Raw genomic sequence first — 24,999 nt, 5'->3', positions numbered from 1 at the left:
GTAGACTAAACTTGTTATTCCAGGCAATTTTTTTAAAATTTCCTGATTGTGCAAAACAATACAACTTAAGAAGTTCTATAACGTTATATTATACTTCTGTATGCCTAATGTGTAAAACAATACAGCATAAGTTCCATAAATGTATATTCTACTTCTGTGTGCCTAATGTGTACGTGTCTGTAAACGACAGTGACAGGCACTAAGGGTCCCACTGCCACTTCCTCCTGTGAGTCGCAAGTCGGGAATCAGAGAGCTGTGCGGGACTCGTTGAAACCGTTGCCTCAGAGGCCGGCCAGCTCCAATGCCACTCTTGGAAGCAAGGGTGCAGGTGCAGTGAAGAGAGTCAGTAGCCGACCTGCGGGTGACTGCGTCTCCGATGAGCATCAACTGTCAACTATCCCTTCCTTTATGAAGGCGAAAAATGCATGTATGTTAATGCTGGGAAATAATTGTGTGTTGACAGGCAGATGTAATCTAAGAAAATAAAAAACACACAATTACCTGTTACGCTATGTGTCTCAGGCTGCCTAACAGGGTTTGAAGTTTAAAACCATTATCAGCACTATAGTGGTGCTATTATATTGTTTGATTAACGTGTACGGGAGTTTTTGGAGTGCTTTAACGGCTCCCCATACCAACTTTGAGGTCTGTTTTCTCATTCATAATGTTTACTCTTGTCAGGCAGCCCTGTTTGTTTCCCAGAGTTTTGTCATTATGTGATTCACTATGCAGGCACAGTGTAATTGCCATGTGGTACAAATACAATATGCCTCGTATAGTGTGTATGCAAATATAAGTTCAGTCTAATTTTAAAGGATGGTATTTTACAAGTTGTATTAAATACAATACTGTAACAATGTTTACATTTATAATTATAGAGTAATGGTGAACTTTTATAGTTGTGATCACTCCTGTGTTTATGAGAATTCACTCACACCGGTTGTGGCAAATAACAAAGACTTTTTGGCTGTGAAACCTGATTACAGCAGTATGTGCATACAATAAGCATGCATTTCAGTAATTGGATCCATCTACCAGCCTTACAGTCACGACAACTGTGCATCTTTTCTGAAGGATAGTTTACAATGCATTGCCCACCACATAGCAGAGAGGACCAGCATACTACTTTCAAGTCTACTCTGATGTCTGATTAATACGTTTACAAAACATTGCACCCTGTAAATGGAATTATGGTAAAGGTGCATCGCTGTACTGCTGTTGCTTGTTCTCACCACCACTGCTGATGGAAGGGCCTCCACTCGATGCAGTTCTAAATAGCCCTTTTAGTGGGAATTTTGGCCTACTCTTCCACAAAATTAAATTCAGAATCTTTACTAGACTGGAGGAATCCGATGAGCTGTGAAGCTCTTTTTCACAGATGTCCAGTAGGGGCGGGTCAGCAAGTTACAGATTTAAGGAAAGGCCAAACAAGTTGACCAGGACATTCGTGAGCACAAGCAATTCACGATTATGAGATGAAGCAACATTGCGAGTGGCGGTGGTCGTAATGCGCATGTGTGACAGTCAATCATAGTGTGGTAAATAGGAAATAACATTGGCAATGCAGTTCTGATTTTGTGCTACTTTCTGTATTTGTATATGTGGATTAAGGGACAATTACCGAGTGGATGGCAAACAATTCTGACTCCCAGGCTTATACAGGCGCATCCACAATGGTGAGATACATATAAATATATATTTAATTCGATAGCATAAAAATAAGCATATAAATAATATAAAGAAACAGGTATTTCACAATGCAGCATCTCCTGTAATGATTTTGAACGCACAGTATATCATAGTCTATAACATCCAGTGCATTCAGAAATACTGTGACAATCACGAGGTCCCTGGGATTTTGACAAAGTAATTTCACTCACCTTCACATGTTTGTAATTGTAAAAAACAAATACGTAATAAAATTTACATTGTTAAACGAAAAGTGTATTTCCTTTTATCCTTTCAAAAATACCTAATTTTAAAATAAACTGGAATGGTTTTCTTGTTGGAGATGCATATCCACATTATTGGATCATGTAGATTAATTAAACGCCACAGTTCATAATCTTGCTTGCCTATAAGGTGGTCTGTTAGTGGTTTTAAAGCAAGTGGGACCATGTGAGTGTTATCCCTCCCGATGTGTGAGTTTGATTGGTTTCCTCATTCACACTCACACAACACCTTCAAAAACGATGTTAGCTAAACATCTCAATGCAGGACCATCCTGAAATGTTTTTCTTGAGACTGGTAAGTCTCTCCCAGATAAACGAATTACATTGTTGCTTGGTGCTGAATGTCCTGTGCTGGTGATGTGCAGGGTGCAAGTTGCATCCCCAGGTGGATTTACCTACCTGAGGAACTGTGGCTTCGAGTCTTTTCCTTCCTGTCACATGGTGACCTCACACAAGCTGCCTGCACCTGTCATCTTTTCAACCGCCTGACTTCTGACCAGTCCCTCTGTAGGTGCATTCGTGGGTCTTATTTCAGTGACACTTCATTAAAAAAAAATGTTCACTGTACAATGCATAAATAAAAATATATTTTGTATATGAAATGGAACAAAATCTGAAAAGAAAGCAAAAACCGTAGAGAGCTATACCCTTACAGAGAGACAGGAAGAGCAATGTATCGATGCGAAAACATTCACAAGTTCTAGACACATTGGCTGTTGAGAAAATTAAGTGTACTTGGGCAGGATGCATCACTAGAATGGACGAACGATGGCTGTTGATCGAGACTAATGACAGTGGCAGCTACAGGAGGAGCACGCTAAATAGGGTGTCCACCGTGAAAATAAAGTGATAAAATCAGCTTGTGTGCAGGAGACAGATGGATTGTTATATCACAAGATCATGAGAGACGATGAGGGTTGGGGATGCCTTCATGCAGCAGTGGATAGAATACGTCTATCCGCTGCTGGATAGACGTAAAGTACATACTTTTATATATTTATATAATGTTGCTTTGTATGTTAACGAAATATTGATTAGAATGTATAGGAAGTATCACTTGTGTCAAATATGTATTATAATCTTTGGTTCTTTCGGTAAAGTCACGTAGGTATAAAATACGTGACTTTACCGAAAGAACCAAAGAGTATGGATTCCTGCAGTCACGAAAGCTTTAAATCGAAAATGTATTATACTGTTATGTATTTTACTTTTGCATGCAGTGTGTTACCATAGAAGTAAACTGATCATCGAGGGTTTTTTTCCATCCAAATTCATTGAATTACTGCATAACACGTAGTCACAGGCTTGCTCGGTCACCATCGCTTAGCTTGAATTACATTTAACTGATTAACATACTGGCATAAAAACAAATTAAATATTCTTGTAGAATGTGCGTCTGTAAACTGACTGGGCGTCCCCTCCGAATGACTGCTCCCTTATTTGTTTGAATGACGTTCTCTGTACAAGTTATCAGGAGTGCTGAGATCAGGGTTAAGAACCCATATACTTTGGACCCCCTTGTCATTGTGGTCTCTATGCTGAATACCCAAGCACACAAATTTCACAGGGTGAAGTATAACAAGTCAGCCATGTTTTTCCCAATGCTAGATTACATTTAATGTCTGTGTGTCATTACCTTGACACAATGTGGTGTAATTATTAACTCTGGTAGAGCAGTCGATCACCCCTCTTTGGAGAAGGCGCTAAAATAGAACTACTTTTGAAATGTCTTCAAGTGATGCAATTTCCCATATGTCATGCGCTAGAAATGGTCAATTTATAGCAGTCAAACCAAAACCTTTAATTTGCATTGGTTAAACCGTTTCCAATTTAAGTAAAGAATATACAAACGTAGTGTGATATTTTTTGGAATCACTGGGATGGAAAAATGCAGCTCACCACTAAAGGACAATATTATCATTGGTGGATGCCCATATTTGAATACAGTCTCAACAATGCCACCTCAGTACACTAACGTCTGAGCCATCCAGCCACCTCCATATGTTATAAACATTTATTTTAACTAAAAAAAGTTGCTCCACTGATATTTGAAACCGAAATAGTTGAGTCTCAGGTTTTCAATTGCTTATATTATTAATCAACGACCAACAATACCCACATTCAGTCTCTGAAAATAAGATGTTTACATTTAATTTGGAGAACAAAACATAACTTCCAAAGAGAACCTTGACTGAACTTAAAATCGTAATATTGCATTCATCATTATTACCTTCATATGATAAAAACAAATTACCATCTCAATGAATTGGTGGAGATGATTAATTTCACATAAGTATGAGCGTTTACACATCTCACTCATTGCAATATTTTTCCACAGCATTAATGATTTAAAATGAATACTCGTAAAGCGTTCCCTGATAGCCGTGTTCAATTCAAAAACCTTAATCTAATGTAATGCCAACGAAAATTGGTTTTAAATCGTGGCAATTATTTATCATGTGTGCTTAAATTTCATACATTTTATACATGTAGACCTTTTTTATCTTCATTACTTCAATGTGTAAATCTTATCTATTTCCAGTAGTGGTTGGACAGGATGACTTAAGATGTGATGTTTTGGTATTTCAGTTGTGTTCCCGAATATGGCAATTTAAATGCACAATTTAACCGGGTGATTTCTCAGCATTTTACAACGTATATGCCATCCAAAATTACCCTGAAAACGACACTTGAGAAAATACCCAAAATGTAGCAGAAAGCCCCTGGGCAGGACACAGCCGTGAGTGTGTGTGGCGGTGCCCTGCACATGCGTTTTTTGACAGGGAGGTCCGTGCGGATTGAGGGCAGCGTGCGGCTGAGCGACACGTGGTTGGCCAGCGTGGGGCGCCGACGCCCAGAGGGCCTGTCCCTCACGAGGTGTCGCGACACACGGGGGACTGTCACCGCGGCTGGCCTGCGAGCCCTCTTCAAGCAGTGTGGGGACCGCATCACGGTGAGTATACAATCCTGGCACGGATATGAAAATAATCGCTGCTGCCTTCTTCCATAATTATTATGGGATAACACTGAAAAGTCTGCACAGAAAGTTTACAAACCCACTATGCAGCACTGTCAAATGCCTAAGAATCTCAAAGGTGCTCGACGAACCCTAGCTTCTAAACACTGGATCACGAATAAGCGACTCCATACACAGCTGAACACTGGCAGAGCCAGTGGGGGGGGGGGGGGGTGGCACATGCCCCCCCAATGATCCGATCGAAATCCCTAATTTCGATCAGATCATTAGGGTTTATTAGTAATAAATAGGCATTTTGTGACCCCCACTGCCACTGTGTAGCATATTATTATGTGCCAGGGACTCTATGAGATGATAGGACAATAGTCTTGAGTCCATAATTGCCAATAAATAACGGCAAAGCAGTTATAAGTGACTCACAGAATTGTGCACAGTTGCGTATACAGTACATGACTTCCCTGAAGGCATACCTTCAGCGAGCGCGATGTCGATCATACAACGTGGTTCGAATTCGACCCTCGATCGATGGCTGTGTCATCGCCGCACACGCGTCGAATAAAAAGCAAGGGACAAGTCCTTACTTACTAACAACTATCATTTTTAATTTCTGGAGGGGTTGCCCCCCCTACCTGAAAATCCTGGCTCCGCCATTTCAGCTAAATATTTTGTTCTGCTGAGTATTGATGGAGTGGAAGGTGACCTTTAAAGAAAAAAACTCCTGTGAGTGAAGCATCATTTTCCCCTGTGGTTTACGAAAAGGCTTGGAGCTAATTTGGTTTCAATTATGAAAGATTGTCAAGAAAACAGAAATAATATATTATTAATGCAGCACACTGAACAATTAGAATACTGATTTAGATCAATGGGCAATGAAAAGCAATAATTACAGATACAATGTTATTAGAACCTGCTTTAATAACATAGTAATTAACTAAGTCTCATGTTGATCTCGTTCTAAGATCTTCACAAATTGATTTGGAAAAACATTACATGTGTTTATTCCCATTATTTTGCTATGAAATCCGTCCATGATAAAGGTTTTTGGGTCACCTGGAATGGTACTTTCTACAAACAGAATGAAGGTGCCCCAATGGGCTCTCCCCTATCACCAGTGGTAGCGAATATTTTCATGGAGAAATTTGAGACAGATGCCCTCCAGACATCCACCCGACGTCCTTCCTTGTGGAAGAGGTACGTAGATGACACGTTCGTCATCTGGCCACATGGCCTTACGGCACTATGCCAATTTCTCAACCACATCAATTCCATACACCCATCTATCAAATTCACCATGGAAGTGGAAAATGGAAAAAATGACAAGCTACCATTCCTGGATGTTTTGATCGAGAAGAGACCTGATGGCTCGTTGGGACACTCTATCTAGAGGAAAGCCACCCACACGGATTCCTACCCTAAGCCCGACTCCCACCACCATCCAGCCCAGAAGAATTCCCTCATCAAAACACTAAATGATAGGGCTCGTTGCATCTCCGACCGGCACCACCAAGCCAGTGAGCTTGAGCACGTACGCCAGGCTCTCAGGAGGAATGGATATTCTGACCGCACAATCCGCAAAGCTGCATCCCCAACCATGAGTAGAGATCCATCTGAGGACCCAAACAAAACTATCACCCTGCCATACATAGCAGGGGTTACCAAAAGGATTTCCAAAATCTTGAACAAACACAAGATCCAAGTTCGGTTCAATACAGTACACAAAATCCGTGATTTGATCCCATCGGTGAAGGATGCGATTCCTTACATGCAATGTCCTGATGTCTATAAGCTGAGTTGTATCTGCGGCAGCAGTTACATTGGTGAAACGAAGCGACATGTCTCAGACCGGGTTTGCAAACACAAAGCGGATTTGAAACACGGTAGAACCAACACCTCGGCGGTGGCGGATCATTGTTTCAACGCTGTGGGTACACATGACATTATTTTCTCTGAGACCAAGGTACTCTGCAAACCCTTGGGCTACCATCAGAGATTTATTCATGCAGCCATCCAGATATACAAACACAGACAAAACTTTAATTGAGAAGATGGATTCAGATTGAGCAATCATTGGAAGGACGTGATAAACCACGTCAAGTTTTAACTGCTGTGATTTTCACTCACCCACCCGTGCCGTTTTTGTTTTCGGTTACTCATTCAAGCTCATTGACATGCTAATTTCTCCAGCCCCACTCGTCCCTGCATGCCACAAACCCTCTCCCCTGTGAACTCCTGCAGCCACGACTCGACAAAACTCCTTCCTCCCCCTCCCGTGCCTATATAAAGCCACAACAGCAGATAATTTTCTCACCTGATAATGGACGCTTGTGTTACGACCGAAACGTCGTGTTTCTTTTTTTTTCTATGTACGTGACTTTACCGAAATAACCAGAGAGTATGGATTCCTGTAGTCACGAAAGCTTCAAATCAAGACATTAGATCGCGGTTATTTATAAATGTGTCGCAACCCTCCACCACCCGACACGGCCAATCAGTAAAAAATGTGTCACGTTGACAAAAGACAAATAGTTCACTACTTTAGCGCACCGGTGTGTTCAAGAGAGGATCCACAACACTTACAATTTGAGTACTGTGTTTCGCTGGAAATTACATCCAGCATCTCGGGGCCATTTGCCAGAATAGTGAAGCCATCCACCTGCTTCCGGTCTTAAATCGTGCAGGATAACGTCATCATTGTTGAACACCATCAGGATTCGAGTTCAAAGGCGGAGGTGGGGGTGTATGCAATTATGTAATAGATCAATAATCAGCCACTTAGCATGTGACTCACCTGTAAGGAATTGAAATGTGTTGTGTATTACTTAATAATACGCTTCCAGGCTGCGCTGAGTCTATAGCTATCACAACGATTAAAATGATTTGAATTATTCACAATTTCAATTGATTCTCTAACTAATCTTGGCCAGTAATAATTGGTTCTGCATAACACTTCAACGTTATCAAAATCAATTGAATGTCCTTGTTGGCAATAAAATACGTGCTTACAAATTCATGTAGGTTGAGTCAAGTTTGTCTAGCAATAAGATAATGTGTTTTGCAATGACCTTCTGATAAAGATGTAGTGTGACATGGAAGAGCACACTGAATTTACGAATTGATTGACAAAGTTCACAGAAATAACTTAATCAGATGTAGGTAACGGTGTGTGAATATTAATACGAAAAAACAACCTCTTTCCTAAAGTATTTGTATTCATACTCTTTGGTTTTATTCGGTAAAGTCACGTAGGTAAAATAAAATAAAAGAAAACAATTAAATCACGACGTTTCGGAGGCAACACAAGCTTCCGTCTTCAGGTGGAATAGTCACAGCAGAATATCTGTGTCAAGTGCACAGCTCTGAGACCATCGGGTTTATATATAGGTTAAGGGGGGGGAGGAGCCAGAAAGGAACATGGGTGGGTGGGAGGGCTGAGTTAAGCCGCCTTTTGTTAAGCTGCAGGGGGTTTCGGGGGAGGGTGTGGTGGACTGCCAACACATGCGAGTAAAACCCTTTTGTTATGCTGCAGGGAGGTTCGGGGGGAGACGATGGCGTGCGAGTACGCCCCATTTTTGAAAACGAAAGAAGCAGCTAAAGTTTGGCATACCACCACTGAAAACCACGTTCCTTTCTGGATCCTCCCCCCCCCCCCCCCCCCCTTAACCTATATATATAAATCCGATCGTCTCAGAGCTGTGCACTTGACACAGATATTCTGCTGTGACTGTTCCACCTGAAGACGGAAGCTTGTGTTGCCTCCGAAACGTCGTGATTTGATTGTTTTCTTTTCTTTTATTTTACCTACATGACTTACCGAAAAAAACCAAAGAGTATGAATGCTTGCAGTCACGAAAGCTTCAAATCTAGAATTATTTGTATTCAGCTTCTCTAGTTCCTCTGCCAAATATAACATGCAGCTGCAACAATTGTTTGCATGTCTACCGTGTACATTACATACTGAGCACAAGGCATGGAATAGTTATCCATGTAGTGATGGGATGAGTTGGATTTGATTCAAGAATTGACTATTTTTCGTCTCATTTTACCATGTAATTTGCATTGTTTATTTTTTCATAATATTATTTCATACATTTTAGTTTGTTCCGTAAGCCTAAATATATCATTATCATAACATGTGCATCTAATGTTCTTAAATAGTGAATTTCGATTCTTAGATGCGCAATTTAATACGTGTATCTTGAACATAAGCATCTATTGCAATCACTAAATCAATGCATGTTATATGCCTGCTGGGGACTAATTGAAATGTGCGGAAGAAATCAGAATGTTAAATTAATGGAATAAACATAAAGGTTTGTAAACAGAAGGGCTTTGTGTGAACAGTGATTTTATTTTCTCATAAAGAGTGACATTCAGCTGTAACGGGAGGCTGCTCCCATGGAGACCATCTGGAGGCAGAAAGGGACTTTGTTTAATGGCACGGTGAAAATTAACTTGTTCAGTGACACAATCAACCAGGGAAAAAAGGAAAATGAGTTACTGGTAATAAAACAAACTCCCAAAAGCCTCTAATGTGGGACCTAGGTACCAAACGTTACACTGAACGTACGTTTTTGCAACAAAAACAAGTCTGTTGTGAATGTTTAACATATGTTCTCCATTTCTATGTAACCATTCAAAGCACGAAGGCAGAATGACATGTGTCTACGTGTATGTGTTTTGTTTGTTTAATGGCTTTCTAAAAATATTACTTCCATTCATAGTTGTTGAATATCAAATGCTTGTCAATTATTTGTCGGGTCAATGTTTTTCAGAATGCAGTATCCAAATAATGTAACAATGATCGTGTTATTCATGTGAAAACTTTACTCATTTGTTATTAACACAAACATGTATAATAGACGAAGTTTAAAATGTGTTTTTGTGTTCTATGAAGAAGATCCATTACCTCAAAACGTCACCAATTACATATATATTTTTTCATTTTAAGACCACAGTGATATTGACAAATATGTTCAGTGCCAACTCAGAATCACTAAATAATTAACATTATTCATACACTTAGTTTTCAGGTCCTGCGTATTTCTAGGACGTTTTTTTATGTTGCAGTCTCTGCTATCGCTCTTGTAAGATTTTGATAGATTGTTTGTTGTTGTAACATTCTTACTTGCCCCTACCGGACATCTGGGACAAAGAGTTTCATAGCTCATCGGATTCCTCCAGGATAAATACATATTGTGATTTTGAAGAGCTGCTCTTTGACTCTTATAAAGTTTTTTACCAATTGATCATTTGGGTGTTTATACGTATGTATGTTGAACCTCTTAGTACCGTAGGTAGCTGACAGTGCTTATCGGAGGTGCAGACGTTTCTTGTCTGTCATCTCATGAGGCATACATATTGTGGACTCTATTCTGAATTCGTGTGCAAATAGTTATGCTGGATGGCACTGAATGGATCTCTTGAATACAAATGATCTGGACAAGTTGAGGCAAGACAACACTTAAAAAATACACAATGGCCTGGGAAACCCGGTGTTTTGTGCCTCCATTTTATATTTGCCTTGTTTCACAAATATTTTCCTGGCTGTGCAAATTATATTTGACACAAATGGTACAGTCACATACATAACTGCCAGACATGCGACACGTTTTGTTCTCGGATAATTTGAACTGTTTTTTTTTGCATCAAGACAAGACCGACATTGCTGCTCTCTTACTCTGTCCGGCATTTTACCATGAAAAAAATCCATCCATGGTCTAACATGCATTTAAATCAAGCACAAATAATGCTCGAATACAGTAAAAAAACACGCTTTCCTTTATATATAGGATTTTTTTTTCAATTGTCCTGGAAAAGCAGTTGATCTTGTGGCAGTGTGATTCCTGACTCGAGGGGTCTTATGCAATGCTGGAGGTCTAGTGTTCTAATGTTCAAGCTTGCCTATAACTATTTTTATGTTTCTAAAATCACTTTAATAGACACTCCAGGGTATGTATTTTTTTTTACGTTAGCACTGGTTAAAATATAATAGCAATTCCCATTTTATTCCTAAATAATATATAGATGTATGTATGTTGAATTTCTTTGGCACCGTACGTAGACAACCGTGCTAATCAGAGGTGTAGGGGGAAAAAAACAACAAACTAAACCTAAAAAGCAGTTCTAAAGACATGATTTCAGTCGTTGAGGTCATCGCTTTATTGTCATTAATATGAACCTTACAAGGCATATTATAAAGCCAAACAACATGACATGTATCCATGTTGTATCCGGTGAACCGAATTGTTTGTATTGCCTGATACAGGCGCTAAGATGTTCAAAACGCCAAATAGACGCCTATTATAAGACATCAATTCTTAACACGGGTAAAAGGGTCCCATGGATATGTTGCGTAGTTTGTGACCGCACCAAAACACCCTGGTTATAAGTGCACTTTGTTGTCTTGCTGTTATTTTGTAAATCCTAAGACACTCAAGTTCTGTATTATTATGTTACAATGCCGCTCCGTCTCCTGATTAGTTGCACCCATATTTTATTTGTTGTTGAACTTTGCCTGTAAACAGTGAAAGCACAATGACGGCTTAGAAGTTGAGCTCTTGACATTTTAGTTTTCCAACAGAGGCGTTTACAGCTGCCTGCCAACACACATTATAACTCCATAATACAGGTTTTTGGGTTAGATCGCGTAAACATAAATGTGTCGTTAAAATCGCCACCACCCAACACAGACAAGGTTTTGTCAAGTAAACATATTCCAATTCGTCACTAGTACAGCACACACCGGTGTGTTGGAGAGCAAATCCACAACATTCACAATCTGAGTACGACGTTTCGCCAGTAATCACAAACCGGCATCATCAGCCAGTCAGCCAGATTTGTGGGTGCAAACGAAACCTAGATTTCGATTTAAAGCTTTCGTGACTGCAAGGATTCATCTTCTTTGGTTCTTTCGATAAAGTCACGTAGAATGAGAATAAAATAATAAAATAAGACAATAAAATTCTCACGACGTTTCGGCCACAACACAAGTAGCCTTCTTCAGGTGAAAGAACAGAACTGTCGGGACGACGGAGCTTCAATTAACGCTGCTAAGATTCGCAGCGTCTTTTAAGCTCGGTGAGAGGCGTGGCGAGCCTTGAAAAAGGAGTTCACATATCAAAGCAGGAGAATTTAGCATTGAAAATAAACTGAGGGATTAGCTTGTGACAGAAATAGCTGTGTTAAAGTCAAAGTTTACATATCCACAGAGGCATTAAGTATATGGACGCTAAAGGCCTCCAATTACCAACTATTATAAAGTAAACCATAGCGTCTTTCTGTTCTTTCACCTGAAGAAGGCTACTTGTGTTGTGGCCGAAACGTCGTGAGAATTTTATTGCCTTATTTTATTTTATTATTTTATTCTCATTCTACGTGACTTTACCGAAAGAACCAAAGAAGAAAAACCTATATTATGGATGATATTGGTCACGAAAGCCTATGTGTTAAACTGACACATTATAACTTTAAAAATACGTCTTGTAAGGTTAATTTAAAAAATATTGGAAATATCTATACACATGTATCTTGTTCCTCTTTGGTAAAAGGTACAGATATTTGGATGGTTACTTTCCGGATTGATTTCAATGGGGTTTTACATGGTTTCTTAAATATAACATTTTCAAAAGAACCTTTAGTATTTAACGCAATTTAATTATCTTTGTGAAATAACAATAGCTAGCAAATCTGCAGTAGAAAAAACAAGTTGAGAAAATGTGTGAACATTGACACTGCGCATAATGTACAAAGAGTGATGTGTTAATTAAAATTGCTCTTTAATTTCAGATTGCTAATTATAATTGGCATTCACGAACGGAAAAGGAAATGTAATGGCTGGGCTTCTGTGCATTGTCAGTATGCAAATACATTTATTCAAGCATGTTACCAATTTTAGGGGTGGTCGTGGTGGAAAACCACATGTTGTTCGTGAAGCATATCTCTTGTAGATTTGAAGCTTAAGGAAATATTTCTGCTCATGAAGTGAAATTATTCTTCCATCCTTGATTATACCCACAATATATCAAAGACTGATCGATTTAAAGAGAATGTCCTGAAATTCTTCAATATCTCGAAATGACAGAATTAATTTCATCAAGGTTTTAGAAGGCCAACACTGCAATCTTGTCCTCAAGTGGGATAGAAAGGTGGTGCTAGGCATATCTACAATAATGCATTTAATGTTTGTATGATGCACATTGTATATTTCTGTAGGATTATATCAATACATTGCACGTGTTTACATGTACAATAATGCATTTTGTTTAAGGTGAAATGCTTTTTTGTTTTTAATTAGAGTAGTTGCTAAAAGGTTCTAAGTATATTGTCAGTCTTTTGTTTATTATGTGTGAACAAAAGTAAATGGACACCCACAAAAACATAATTGTCCATGACATTACAAAGTATAATACCAACACGTGGAACAATTTTGGGGGACATTTTTTGTTGTTGTTTTCTCAGCAGCTCATTCCATTTGTGCTGTCAGCATAATGCCCTTGAGACAAAAGCATCCATTTGGAAATCTCTGTGTGACCGTTTAAAGATATTTTTCACATGACTCATCGTGTGGATGATATGTCACAGTTACATCTATACATAAATACAACACCGCATTGTTGACATTGTGTCATGCATCGTATTTTTGTTAGAGATGAAACACGCAGATCAACGTGTGACGATATTTACATACAAAAAATTGCAATTCTTGAACGATTATCACATTTTGGGATGCTGTCATGGTATGATGGTTAGCACACTAGACTTGCAATCCAGAGATTTCCATTTCGATCTCCCAGAACGGCATTTGAAGCAATGGACAAGTGTCTTCATTCCTCCCACCTCTGTCCACCCAGCAGTATAGATTGTTGCACCACAGTTAAGGCATCGGCAGGCCACGCGTGGTGGAGAAAGGTGGAGACAATCCCACTTCTTCCAAGATGTCTGGCCAGTGTGGAACTGGAGGCCAAATATATTTTTGGAGGGGCTTTTCTTCTGTCCCCTCTTGTCGAGGCATAGCTGGCAGCACCAGCATAAACAAGCAATTGTGGGGCTGCTGCTTTAAAAATATATGGTTTTTTTTATCACAATCTGCTGTATTTTGTAGGCGCTGGATGTCAGTAACTCTGCTGGCGTTACCCTGACGGGTGACTCGGTGCTGCTACATGCGAGCACGCACTGCAGAAACCTCTCCACCGTGAACCTAGCCTGGAGTGCAGCCACGCAGAATGGGGTGACTGCGCTCGCCCGCTCCGTGTCCCGGTGAGAGGCCATCGTCCGCCCACGCTGCCGTTCTTCTACACGCACACCTCCTCACTCACGTTCACTCACTGCTCTCGATCCGCTCAACAGCTGTTTACTCTATTTTGTTGTAATATTACAAATTAGCAGATTTGCTCTAATCTACGAGGCTTTCCTCCCATTGACTTCATAAAGGATATATGTTTTTATGTAACTTTACACGTGTAGATTGGAGAAGGTGAATCTAAACGGATGTCCGGTTACTGATGAAGCCATCAACATTTTGCTGGAGCTGCACGGACAGTGGTGAGCTGAGAAGAAGTGTACACTGTGATTGGTTATTTAAAGGACAATATATAGCATGTGTTATTGTCTAATCAAAGAATATAAATAAAGTTAAGTACACATGCCCTCATTCATATTCGATGTTTATCTGTAGCATCTCGTTTTTAATGGCAGTCATGTCTGATGAGCGTAATTTCTGCGACAGATTTAACGACTTGTTTGACGTAAGCAGTGCAATAATATTTAAGCCACTTTTAATATCCTGCAGCCTGACATAAATGTGCTATGTTCAGATGATTTAGCAATAACTGCACATAAAATAAGCTCCATGACCTTATTTAACGGTAAATAAAAGGCGTTATTCAGGATACTCACCATGGCATCGTCTGCAGTTTGTGACATGATGTGAATAGACCACCAATTGTGTATCAAAGTTTTTGAATATGGATTTCTAGAAAATGGAACAGCCTGTAAAGATTTGTATCTTCAAATTCTGCAAAATGCAGTTCTTGTCAAAAAAATGTCAACTGAAATGCTTAATGCTTATTGCCTATCTGTCAATTCTAGATAGTATTTGTTACGACAGCATTGTTCTGGTAGAGACTTTTTGCATGCATGCAAGTAATGCATATTCCTTTTTTTCTCACGATTGCTCCAAATAAAAACACAACTGAGAAAGTTGAGTGGTCCGTCACCTAAAAGCCATTACCTAAGAGCTGGCACCTAAGTGACTGGGTTAAAACCCTGAAGCGATGAAGCGAAAAATGAATGTTGTCATTTTTGGTCTGAGATTGTTCTTGTGTGCAGCACGTTTGATGGCCTCAGCTAGGTTACAAATGACTGCACATAAAATCTGTCTGGAATTGGTGTTTTCTGTTGATTTAGATGCACTCAGCTCTGCAGGTTGAGTATGGGTGACAGCAGGAGAGCGGAAAATGCTTTCAAAATACTCTCCAGAGAGCTGGTAAAGTTGTTTGTGGATTAAACGTTCGAAAAGTCATGAATTAGCTTAATCCAGGATATCAAAGAGTAAAATTATCAGCCTATATTAATTTAGCGTTTTACATAAAAGATTGAGGGGATACATTTATACAACAAAGTAGGCTTCTAATATATTGTAAATGTTTAGCTCCTGCAGCAGATATATTTTTCATAGTTCTTCATAATACTGTTCATCATTATTTAAACTATTGACTATAAGGATGTTGCACAAGCTAGCAACACCACCACCTGCCAGGGAAAGGGAAACAGCGTTCCTGTGGTGGTGTTGCTAAGGATTATGTAAAGCAATTTTATTATTCTATAGTGTTTTATTATTTCAACCCATGTCTACAGAGATGTGATTCGTATATGAGATGGGTTTCCCTCCAGCGGCCAAACCCGATGCCAATCATGGCTTGGAGTGTGGTGACCGAAGGATTCATCCAGCAGTGGATAGATTATAGCTCATCAGGATGGCGATGATCCTAACCTAGCTTTGCGTTTTATCTGGGAAATCGACTCATCAGTTTATTTGTTGAAGTAATACATTATCTCTGCCTGTGAATTGCAGTTTGACAGAGTTGGAGCTGTTTGGGTGCCAGGCCCTAACACCATCGTGCTTGATGCACTTGGGACAGAAGTGCCCCTCACTGCGGGTCCTCAATTTGGGCCGAGTGCCCAAGGCTACGGACACCTGCCTGATGCGACTGGCCACCAGCATGCAGCTTTTGCAGACTTTAAACCTGACTGCACTTACTGCTGTTGGTGATACTTTTTTCATTCTTGCTCACATCGTTAACGGTTATAATGATTGTTTTTTTTATATATAGCGCCCTATACGTCAAGGCGGCCCAGAGCACTTGACATCACATCTCATCTCAACCCATTTAAAAGGGCATGCCCAGTGGCAGCAGTCCCTGTGGGCACAAGGTGACTCAGCACCTGGATTGCAAACGGGCATTAGTCTGCCAATAGTGAACAATAATTGCTCTGTATATTCCTAATTGAGTTGTTCGAATTTTGCAAATTTACACTGACGCAGGCACGTAGTTGGCCTACTCCTACGAATGACGTCGGAATCTTTGACGGCCACTGTGAAGCAGACGGCGCTTAGTATTATGGCTATTGCACCCACAGTAATAATCATATCAACCGCTGCCATTAAACCCTGAATCTCTGCAACAAGTGGCTTACCCGCTACCACTAGGCCGTGTCACTGCCCATATAACAACACAAGTCAATACTGCAACATATTTTGTGGTTAAATCTTGACTCAAAGCTTTCGTGACTGCAGGAATTAATATTCTTGGGTCTTTCGGTAAACTCACGTAGATAGGTTATTTTCTTTGAACCTATCTACGTGACTTTACTGAAAGACCCAAGAATATATTTTGTGGTATTAAACTGTGTATTGTAATGAGTCATGATGGACTGCTTGTAGTTGATCATAAGAACATAGTTTATTTTATATATGTTTTTGTGAAACATTTTTGTGAAGCATAATGGAATTTGTTTTGATAGTGTTACTGTATTGTCATATTTTGTAGGTCAGGGATCAAAGTGTTCACATTTTTTCTCAACACTGTCCAAATCTACAACATCTCATCCTCACATCATGCCTCCAGATAACGGATAAATCGCTGGTGGAGATTGCAACTTACCTTCCTAAAATATGGTAATGTTTACAAATTATAATAGCTGCTGATAAAACGTTTAAATGCATTGCTTCAGTTTCCATTAGTATGACAAAGGCACAACACATTTGTTTTTACATTTTATTTGAATGAATAAACACGTGATAAACATCTAACATGAAACAATATATCAAATTATCTTGTATTGTGTTTACACTATTAAATACAAGTAAAAAACGATAATGACCGTCAGAAAATATTAATAATCCTCAATAGGTTTATTTTTCTTAAACATTTACAAAAAATACGTTTTGATAAGAATGGTGGAAATATACTAATTGTACATCTGCATTCAATATAGCTCTGAACAAAATATGTACTTTTGTGGGGTTGTTCATGATATCCTTGAGTTATAATATGTTGCTCACCATGATTATAAGCTCAGGAGAGCAATTGTATCTCGAATAAAATAGTGGTGTCAAACGTTGCTATTGAATTCCCAGTAAATTGGCTCCTTTGTACTCTGTTCTTGCTGCAGCTCTTTGGATGTGAGTGGATGCAGGCGCGTTTCTGATGTCGGAGTGCAGGCTCTGGCCATGAACTGCCGCCTCTTAAACACCCTGGACCTAAGCTCCACCTCCATCTCCAAACGAGGGTACCTCGTCCTACTGGGTCATGGAGATCCTTCGGGGTGTAGAACTCCATATGTTACAGGCTTGAGATCTATAGCTGTAAAACGGAATTCGTTTTTTTTTTTTAACTTAAGGAGCTGTTCACGACTCTAGCAATTTTTATTTAAAGCTTTCGTAGCTGCAGGGATTCATATTATTGGTTCTTTCGGTAAAGTCACGTAGAAGGGAAACAATAAAATAATAAAAATATAAACCAATAAAATTCTCACGACGTTTCGACTGCAACACAAGCAATCATCATCAGGTGTTAAACCACAGCAAGAAAATTTGAGAAAAAGGGGCGTTTTTTATATCCATGTTATACTAACTCTGCCCTCAGTATTTTCTCAGTATGTCAGAGACACTTTAAAACACGTTAACTGCAATCCTGGTCACTTCCTCCATTATAAATCTCATCAATAATACTGTTCTAAAGAGGAATACGTGTAATTAATAGGTAATGTCTTTGGCCGTTTGACATGGCTGTTATTATTGGGTATGCTTATTGTGCATGCTGTTGCATCATTAAACTCTTTAGTACTGTCGCTCAAACTAAAGTGTGTTGTAGAATAATAGAGGGCAGATAAAAAAGTGCATGGGCATTCAATTCAATGCACATGTTGTTAAGAATAAGTGTCTAGTAGTTAGTGATAAATTGAATTTCAAAAGATAGAGAATGTGGGGGTCTTGAACAGTGCATGTAAAGGTTTACATAAATATAAGTAGGCAGTAGTTAATGGATTATTTAATAAATATTTGAAAGTTTCTTGAACAGTGCTTTACAACATTTGCTTTGAAAGCAATGAAATTGGAATGTGTGGACATAAAAGTGCTAAAATCCAAGTCTGTCCCTTTTCATAGGAATTATCGCAATACATGTTTGTTTAAAAAAAATCACAATATTACGTGGCCTTAATGGTGACAACTGTGTTAGCTGAAGGGGCAATACTTGTTAATGGGATTTAACCAGACAGGTTGTAATTTATATACTTGTACATATAGTTTACAGTTTGTTTGATTTGTTGCTAGGAGAACATATTACATTCACTTCTTAACGGTGTTTATTTTAAGGTTAAAGTTATCTTTGGTTTATCACCTCAACAACTATGAAGACATTACACAAGTGAGATGTACAAGGTAGCCCAAAAGTCAGGACACATAGGGTTACTTCCTTTATTTTAATATCTAGTTTTCTTCTTCTTTTTCCTCTGGGGTCACCTCAAATCCGTTGCTTATTAAAACTCGACCAAGGACCCCGAATTAATTCAGACAAAACGTAATTGATGAGCTTTCAAAGGTGACACTCGTAATATTTAAAATACAACAACATCCTAAATTAATTTTAAAAATATAATTCATGCATGCATTCATGTTTGTGGAAGTCAGTTTGAGCATTTTTTATATATGTAAATAAAAGAACCCTTTATGATTTATTAAAATAAATAACCCTATGTGTTCTGACTTTTGGACCACCCTGGATAATATTTGCTGGTGTTCAATGTTTATCAAGTTTCAAATGTATGTAGCACTTGAATATCTTGATACATTTACTTTGTGTCTATTATAGTCACAGATATACATTGTTTTCATTGTATAAAGCATGTTAATTTTGGTAGAAGCTGGACACCCATTTAATGCAATCTGAGGTTTATAATGAAAGGTATTTGAATTTTAAAATTAATTATAATTGGCTTGATATATATTTTACAATATTCACTTTTAAATTCCATGCTATATTTCCAAAGCATATTTAGTATTTTATGTTTATAAATAATTATAATTGATATATATAAAGAACGTCTTCCAAAATATCGTCTTTTTTCCTTAGAGTACCTTAATTATATTACTCGGATTAAAATATCAGCGAATTAGTTGCATGTAAAATTTATGGTAAGCCTTAATGATCCTATTACAAATCATAATTTGTCAAGAAGCAGGCTGCAACGTGCCTTCATTGTCAATGTGCATAATGTATGTAGGTGTTCAATTAGACCACAAAGCATTCTCTCATGTTAGGACCTCTGACATTTGACTCAATTTGACAACAATTTCCATTGCCTCCATGCACTGTTTTTGTGTAATATGCAGACAAATGCAAACGGAAATGCGTGCATAATAGAGGATTTTTGGGGTCAGATCGTGTAAATATAAATGTGTCGTTAAACCCGCCACCAACCTACAGCCAATTAGTAAGTTTTGTCACCTAAACAACACGTGCGTGCAAAAATGTGGTATCTATTTGTAATGTGTGTTGTCATCTAAGGAGAGTGTACTGTTGTAACTACCTAGACTGAGAAATATACGTATTTTTTAAATTACAAATTCCGCCAGTAATTAGTGTGTTCCTGCCCAGGATGCCAGAAGTGTATGCTTTTAGCATTGTCATGGAAATCGGTGTTTCATTCTCAATGGTGCCTTTCACTTTCAGCACAGCCTCTCAATTTTACATCTAATTCCCTTGTCTGAATAGGTAATGTCATTACAGTATTGGCAAAAAAAACACAAAACAAACCTCCGTGAGTTTCACCTTGGTGTAGCCATTTGGCTCGACGGACTTTCATTTTATTTGGCGTGATATTTCTTGCTACGTTTGATTCTTCATACATGTTCAAACATCGACAAAATATTTAATAATCGTATATCCTCAATCATCGACAACGTATTAAATACATTTCAATTATAAAAAAATGTTACGTTTGTTGCACATATTAATATAAATAACAAGTCTTATGTTTGATTATCGACAATAAATAATATTTTATATGTTTGATAATCGAGGACAAATTAACAGGTATCAAACATGTACAATTATCAAACAAATCTAAACATGTTGCATGAAATGTTATCGATAATGAAACATAATTCATAAATATGCTGCATTTAAATGTTATTTGATGTTGTTGATAATTTATATTTGAAGTATGTTTATTAAATGTTGTCGAAAATCGATCATATAAAGAGAAGCAAACATAGCAACAAATATCGTGGTTTACCTTTGTCCTTTGTGTTGTACTTCCTAAATGCAAAGTTGGGGATCATGCATGCTTTTACATAATATCTTATCAGTGTTTTAGCTTGCGGAAGTAGGCGTTAATTTATTTATTTTGCAAATGTAGAGGCAAAGTCTAAGCTTCATCACAGCACCAATACAACTTGTGTTATATTACCAGTTCGGCAATTACCCCACTAAATAGTTGAGGCCTTGATAAGGGCTGGGTGCAGTCTTTTATCAGATGACCATTCCGACCATACCTTTACTTGGAATGTATGCGCCATATAAAAGATCAATTGCATTTCATTACTTATGTGTCATTTCTGCTTGCTGTGTTCAATGTTCTGCTTGTGCGTGGGCCCATCCCCTGCAGTGTGTGCCTCCTAGGATCCTACTGCCGTGATTCTTTGCAGAGTGTCAAGCTCAGCTTCTGTCAGGACATCACAGAAAATGCAGTTCATAAACTGGTGGAGAATTGTCATAGGTATAATCTCTATATAAGTAAAACATATACACACATGCATTGACATAATTATATTAAGCATATTTAGTATATAATTGCATGGATGTACTTTGTTTTTTGTTTTATGATATTTATTCTCTTTTTGTGGATTTGTGTTTAGGCTAAAGCTACTCCATTTGTATGGGTGCCGTGCTGTCAAAGACCTCAATGGCATCCAGAGAGAAAGGCCCTCTCTCGAGATCCACCACGATTTACAGTCCAGAAAATGATTTAAGAGCACACTACAATAAGATTACTTCCAAACATATTTAATTGATATGAAGTCTGTTGCATAGGTTAGCATGATGTTCAGATTACGCTCTGCTAAAGAGCCACAAATAACTATCACTAAAATGGAATATAATGACCAACCCCATGTTCTACATATGACAACTTTACAATGGATATCTTCACTATTATTATAATGACTTGGAAACAATCGTTGTTCAGCAGTGTATAAAAGACAGAGATGTTAATCACATTTTCGCAAAGGACCATTTAAACCTGGCAGAGCAGTCTGTTTTTAAGCAATTAAGCCAAATCAGGCGTAAGGACACGAATTGGGCTTTTAATCACTGTGGATCTAAGTCTAATTCAAACATTGGACATATGTACTGAGTATATTTGTGATCTGCCCACTATGCCCAATTCGCATCTCCAAAGGTAAGCTAGGTATTTGTTACAATGCATACAATTATTGGGAGGTAAATTGTCACATGGGCAGAAATTGGCTGAGTTGTTTTTTTGTCATATCTGCTTGAGATGCAGCAAAATATGTGAATTGCACACATGGCCATCATTAGCATATGCGCCCTTTATTTGGCTTTTGAGATGCAACGATAATTTGGTTGCAGTTCACGTCTTGTAAATTTGGCTGACCTGCTGATGGATCCAGGGTCCCAGATGACAATTGAAATAATAAATAATAGAACCCAGGAGAGAGCATACAGACACAGCACTGAGAGAACAGAGGGAGGCAGAACAATCTGAAATGGAGAAGCCAAGATATAAACGTGGATACACCAACAATAGCAGTAATAGAGCACCATTAGGATTATTAAGAATATTCAGTAATTAGGCACATTCGCTGCCCTATGGGATGTGTCATGTCCCACTTAATGGGCTGTTGACACTTGGGAATGTGGGCATCATGGGGCCAATGTTACCCAGCCTATGGCCCCTGATTGGAGCCACTTCGGCAAATTCTCTCAGGCTGCTGTGATTATAAGATGCAAATAGGACCGAGCTCGGTATGTAACAATGCATCAATTATCGATTTAAATGAGATCCAATATTCATGCTAGTGCATCTAATTTTGCTTGCACGACTTCATTATTTTCTATTCAGTTATGCTATTCATGAAAAAAAACTTTTTTTGTAATGACCATGATTTGTGATAATTCATGGAGTTCAAAGGGGGGCTAATTGTTACACGGCTATATGGAGCAGACTCGGTGAAAATCAGTTTTTTTTTATTCACGACATCGTCTGTGCCATCAATTGGCCTTAGATTTAAAAAAAATTCAAGTTTTCTGAGTTTCATCTGTCACTTTTAGCTCATTGGGAAATATGATGAAACGTCGCAAAACTCTTTAAAGGGGTATATCTACATGTGTACTGCATCTGCATCTTAAAACTGTTAAATGAACCAATTTTTGTAAAGAGCGTGTGCTTTATCTAGAAACGAAACATTGCCCGAGATATAAATGTTGCTTGTGTGGTTAGTGTGACTTTAATGTGTCAATTGCTTGATATCGTAATATACTTTTACATGAATCAGGAAAGATTTTACATATTCATTGTCAGCTGTAGTGTTTTGCATCTCTATGTAAAATATTAAATACTAAATTATGATTGTATACTTTGCATTAACTTCTGATTATATTACCCAGTGCTGCAAAATAAAGGAATGGAACATTTAAAACAAGTTTGAAAATCTCAAATGTTTCTGTTTTCATTAAATCTGTTTGAGTCTCACAACATATGTTAATGCATGCTTCCTTGATGACAGTAAAATGTCTGATTGTTTGGAAAAGTTGTGCTTTTTAATATAACGTTGAGAGCATGAACATTTTTAACATAACACTCACATTTCATTCCATATCAGACCCAACACCTCAACGTCCACAGCAATGGATAAGCTTTAACTGCATTTATTAACAATGACTTTGTTGCACAGCCCTGTGTGAGAAAGTTCTGACCATAACTCCCATCACAGCTTCCAGATTTTGCCCAACCCCATCTGCCCAGTGTTCTCACACCACTAGACAGCACGTCTTCACAACAACCACTTTACCCGCACACTCACACTCAAGTCTGCCCGTCTCTGTGATACACAGGTTTCCATGTCTTCCCCGAGATCATTCATCATCTCAGTCCTCAGAAGTCAAACCTCCCATCTTTATGCTGAAAATCCCCAATCCCTCGTTCACTCCTGTCCATCCATCCTACTTGCCTTCCCACAAACGCTTCTAGCTTATCCACATTAAGACAAACAGGCAACACTGGCGTGCTTTCCAGTCATCGGCTCAAAATTATTTAACGGCCGCCTCGTACACTCCCTATTAAGCAACTCCCCACTTCTCCACAAACCCTGGTGCCTTCGCCACTTTCATTCTATTCTTGCGTATGATGGCAATGTGTTCAGGAGATAATTGCCAATGTCGAGGTAGTAACGAGAGAGTTTCAGGAGAGGTTTCGTGTAGTTTTGCTTTTCCGTTAAAGCAGCGCAGACAAAGGTGGTTTGCTATATGCTCCGTAGTGTGGGTTGCATGACCACAAGCACACTGCTGTGACTTGTCTTTAATTTTCCACGTAAGAAGGAGATGTCCACATGGGCGAGTTGATGTTCTCATGCGGTTAATGGTTTCCACCAGCGTGTTCGAGGAATGTTAAAGCCAGGACGTGGGACAGAGATGTTTATTCGAATGAGGTGGATGAGAAACGGTAGCCTTCTCGCGATCCACTTGTTACTAAATACCCTCATCTAGGCGAAATGGATATCGTTAATTATAACCACTTTAAACATTGCGTTTCCATTAAACGCTATCACGGCTCAACCTCCTCCTCAGCTGATGTAATAGCGATGCAAACACACACCGGACACCTGCTTTGTCTTATTCCAATTGCCTTGCACGAGAGCCCATGGTCAATGTGTTTATTTTTTTATTTAGTTGATTTATTTGGTATAGCCCTGTGAGCCATTCGGCTCTTGAATCGGGTGCAACCACACCAAACAAAAAACAAAAACACGAACAAGAAAACATCTTAAAGTACCTATGTGACTGTGACTGTGCAAACAGAAAATCCATGAAAAAAACAGTAAAATATTCCTGAAATAGCACCGTACACCAACGCTGTGTGCAAAAATCCCAGTGGGATGCAAGTCAAACAACAACAACCACAAGAAAAACTTAGATTAAGGCCATCAGTCTAACTCCGTACTACAACAAAAAAACATGTCCAAACCAAAAAACTTTTCGAAATCCAAAAACAAAGCCATAATTGCAACGTAACAGTGATCACAGGGACTCTGACCTAATTTTTACAATAAACTGCATAAATAACATGTAACACCAAACCCTAGAGCCATAGCTGGCTGCATGAGTCACTCCACAAACAACAGAAGCATCAGTCGGAGTATCAAATTTTTCCATGCACCTTTAAGATCAGCACACTAAATCAAAATACAGATAATACTTTGCAGCGGTCATCCGGAGCGAAACTTTTTATTTTATTTTACGCCAATGACTAGTGTACTCTTTCTATGGC

The 24,999-nt window shown here is 38.6% G+C and overlaps 1 protein-coding gene across 3 annotated transcripts in view; it reads left to right on the top strand.

Moving 5' to 3' along the window:
- Positions 1–23,155, top strand: part of LOC116941990 (uncharacterized) — a 29,837-nt gene extending 6,682 nt beyond the window's left edge. For 2 of the 3 annotated variants that reach the window (XM_032953456.1, XM_076066850.1), the window contains exons 6-16: positions 191–427; positions 1,612–1,676; positions 2,318–2,459; positions 4,736–4,905; positions 14,030–14,184; positions 14,392–14,469; positions 16,001–16,190; positions 16,977–17,104; positions 17,602–17,718; positions 21,100–21,210; positions 21,350–23,155. In XM_032953456.1, coding sequence (XP_032809347.1) covers positions 191–427; positions 1,612–1,676; positions 2,318–2,459; positions 4,736–4,905; positions 14,030–14,184; positions 14,392–14,469; positions 16,001–16,190; positions 16,977–17,104; positions 17,602–17,718; positions 21,100–21,210; positions 21,350–21,458 — 1,502 coding nt within the window. In that variant the 3' untranslated portion in view covers positions 21,459–23,155. Of the gene's footprint in view, positions 1–190; positions 1,677–2,317; positions 2,460–4,735; positions 4,906–14,029; positions 14,185–14,391; positions 14,470–16,000; positions 16,191–16,976; positions 17,105–17,601; positions 17,719–21,099; positions 21,211–21,349 lie in introns of those variants that run through there. The other variant, XM_032953457.2, reaches the window with a different exon arrangement.
- Positions 23,156–24,999: the final 1,844 nt, after the last annotated feature.

This window comes from Petromyzon marinus, chromosome 13 (genome assembly GCF_048934315.1).
Source record: "Petromyzon marinus isolate PM22_M1 ecotype Great Lakes invasive population chromosome 13, UKy_Petmar_22M1.pri1.0, whole genome shotgun sequence".
In the NCBI taxonomy this organism is placed as follows: Eukaryota; Metazoa; Chordata; class Hyperoartia; order Petromyzontiformes; family Petromyzontidae; genus Petromyzon; species Petromyzon marinus.
Note: the sequence above shows the minus strand (reverse complement) of the source record. Positions and strands in the feature narration are given on the sequence as shown.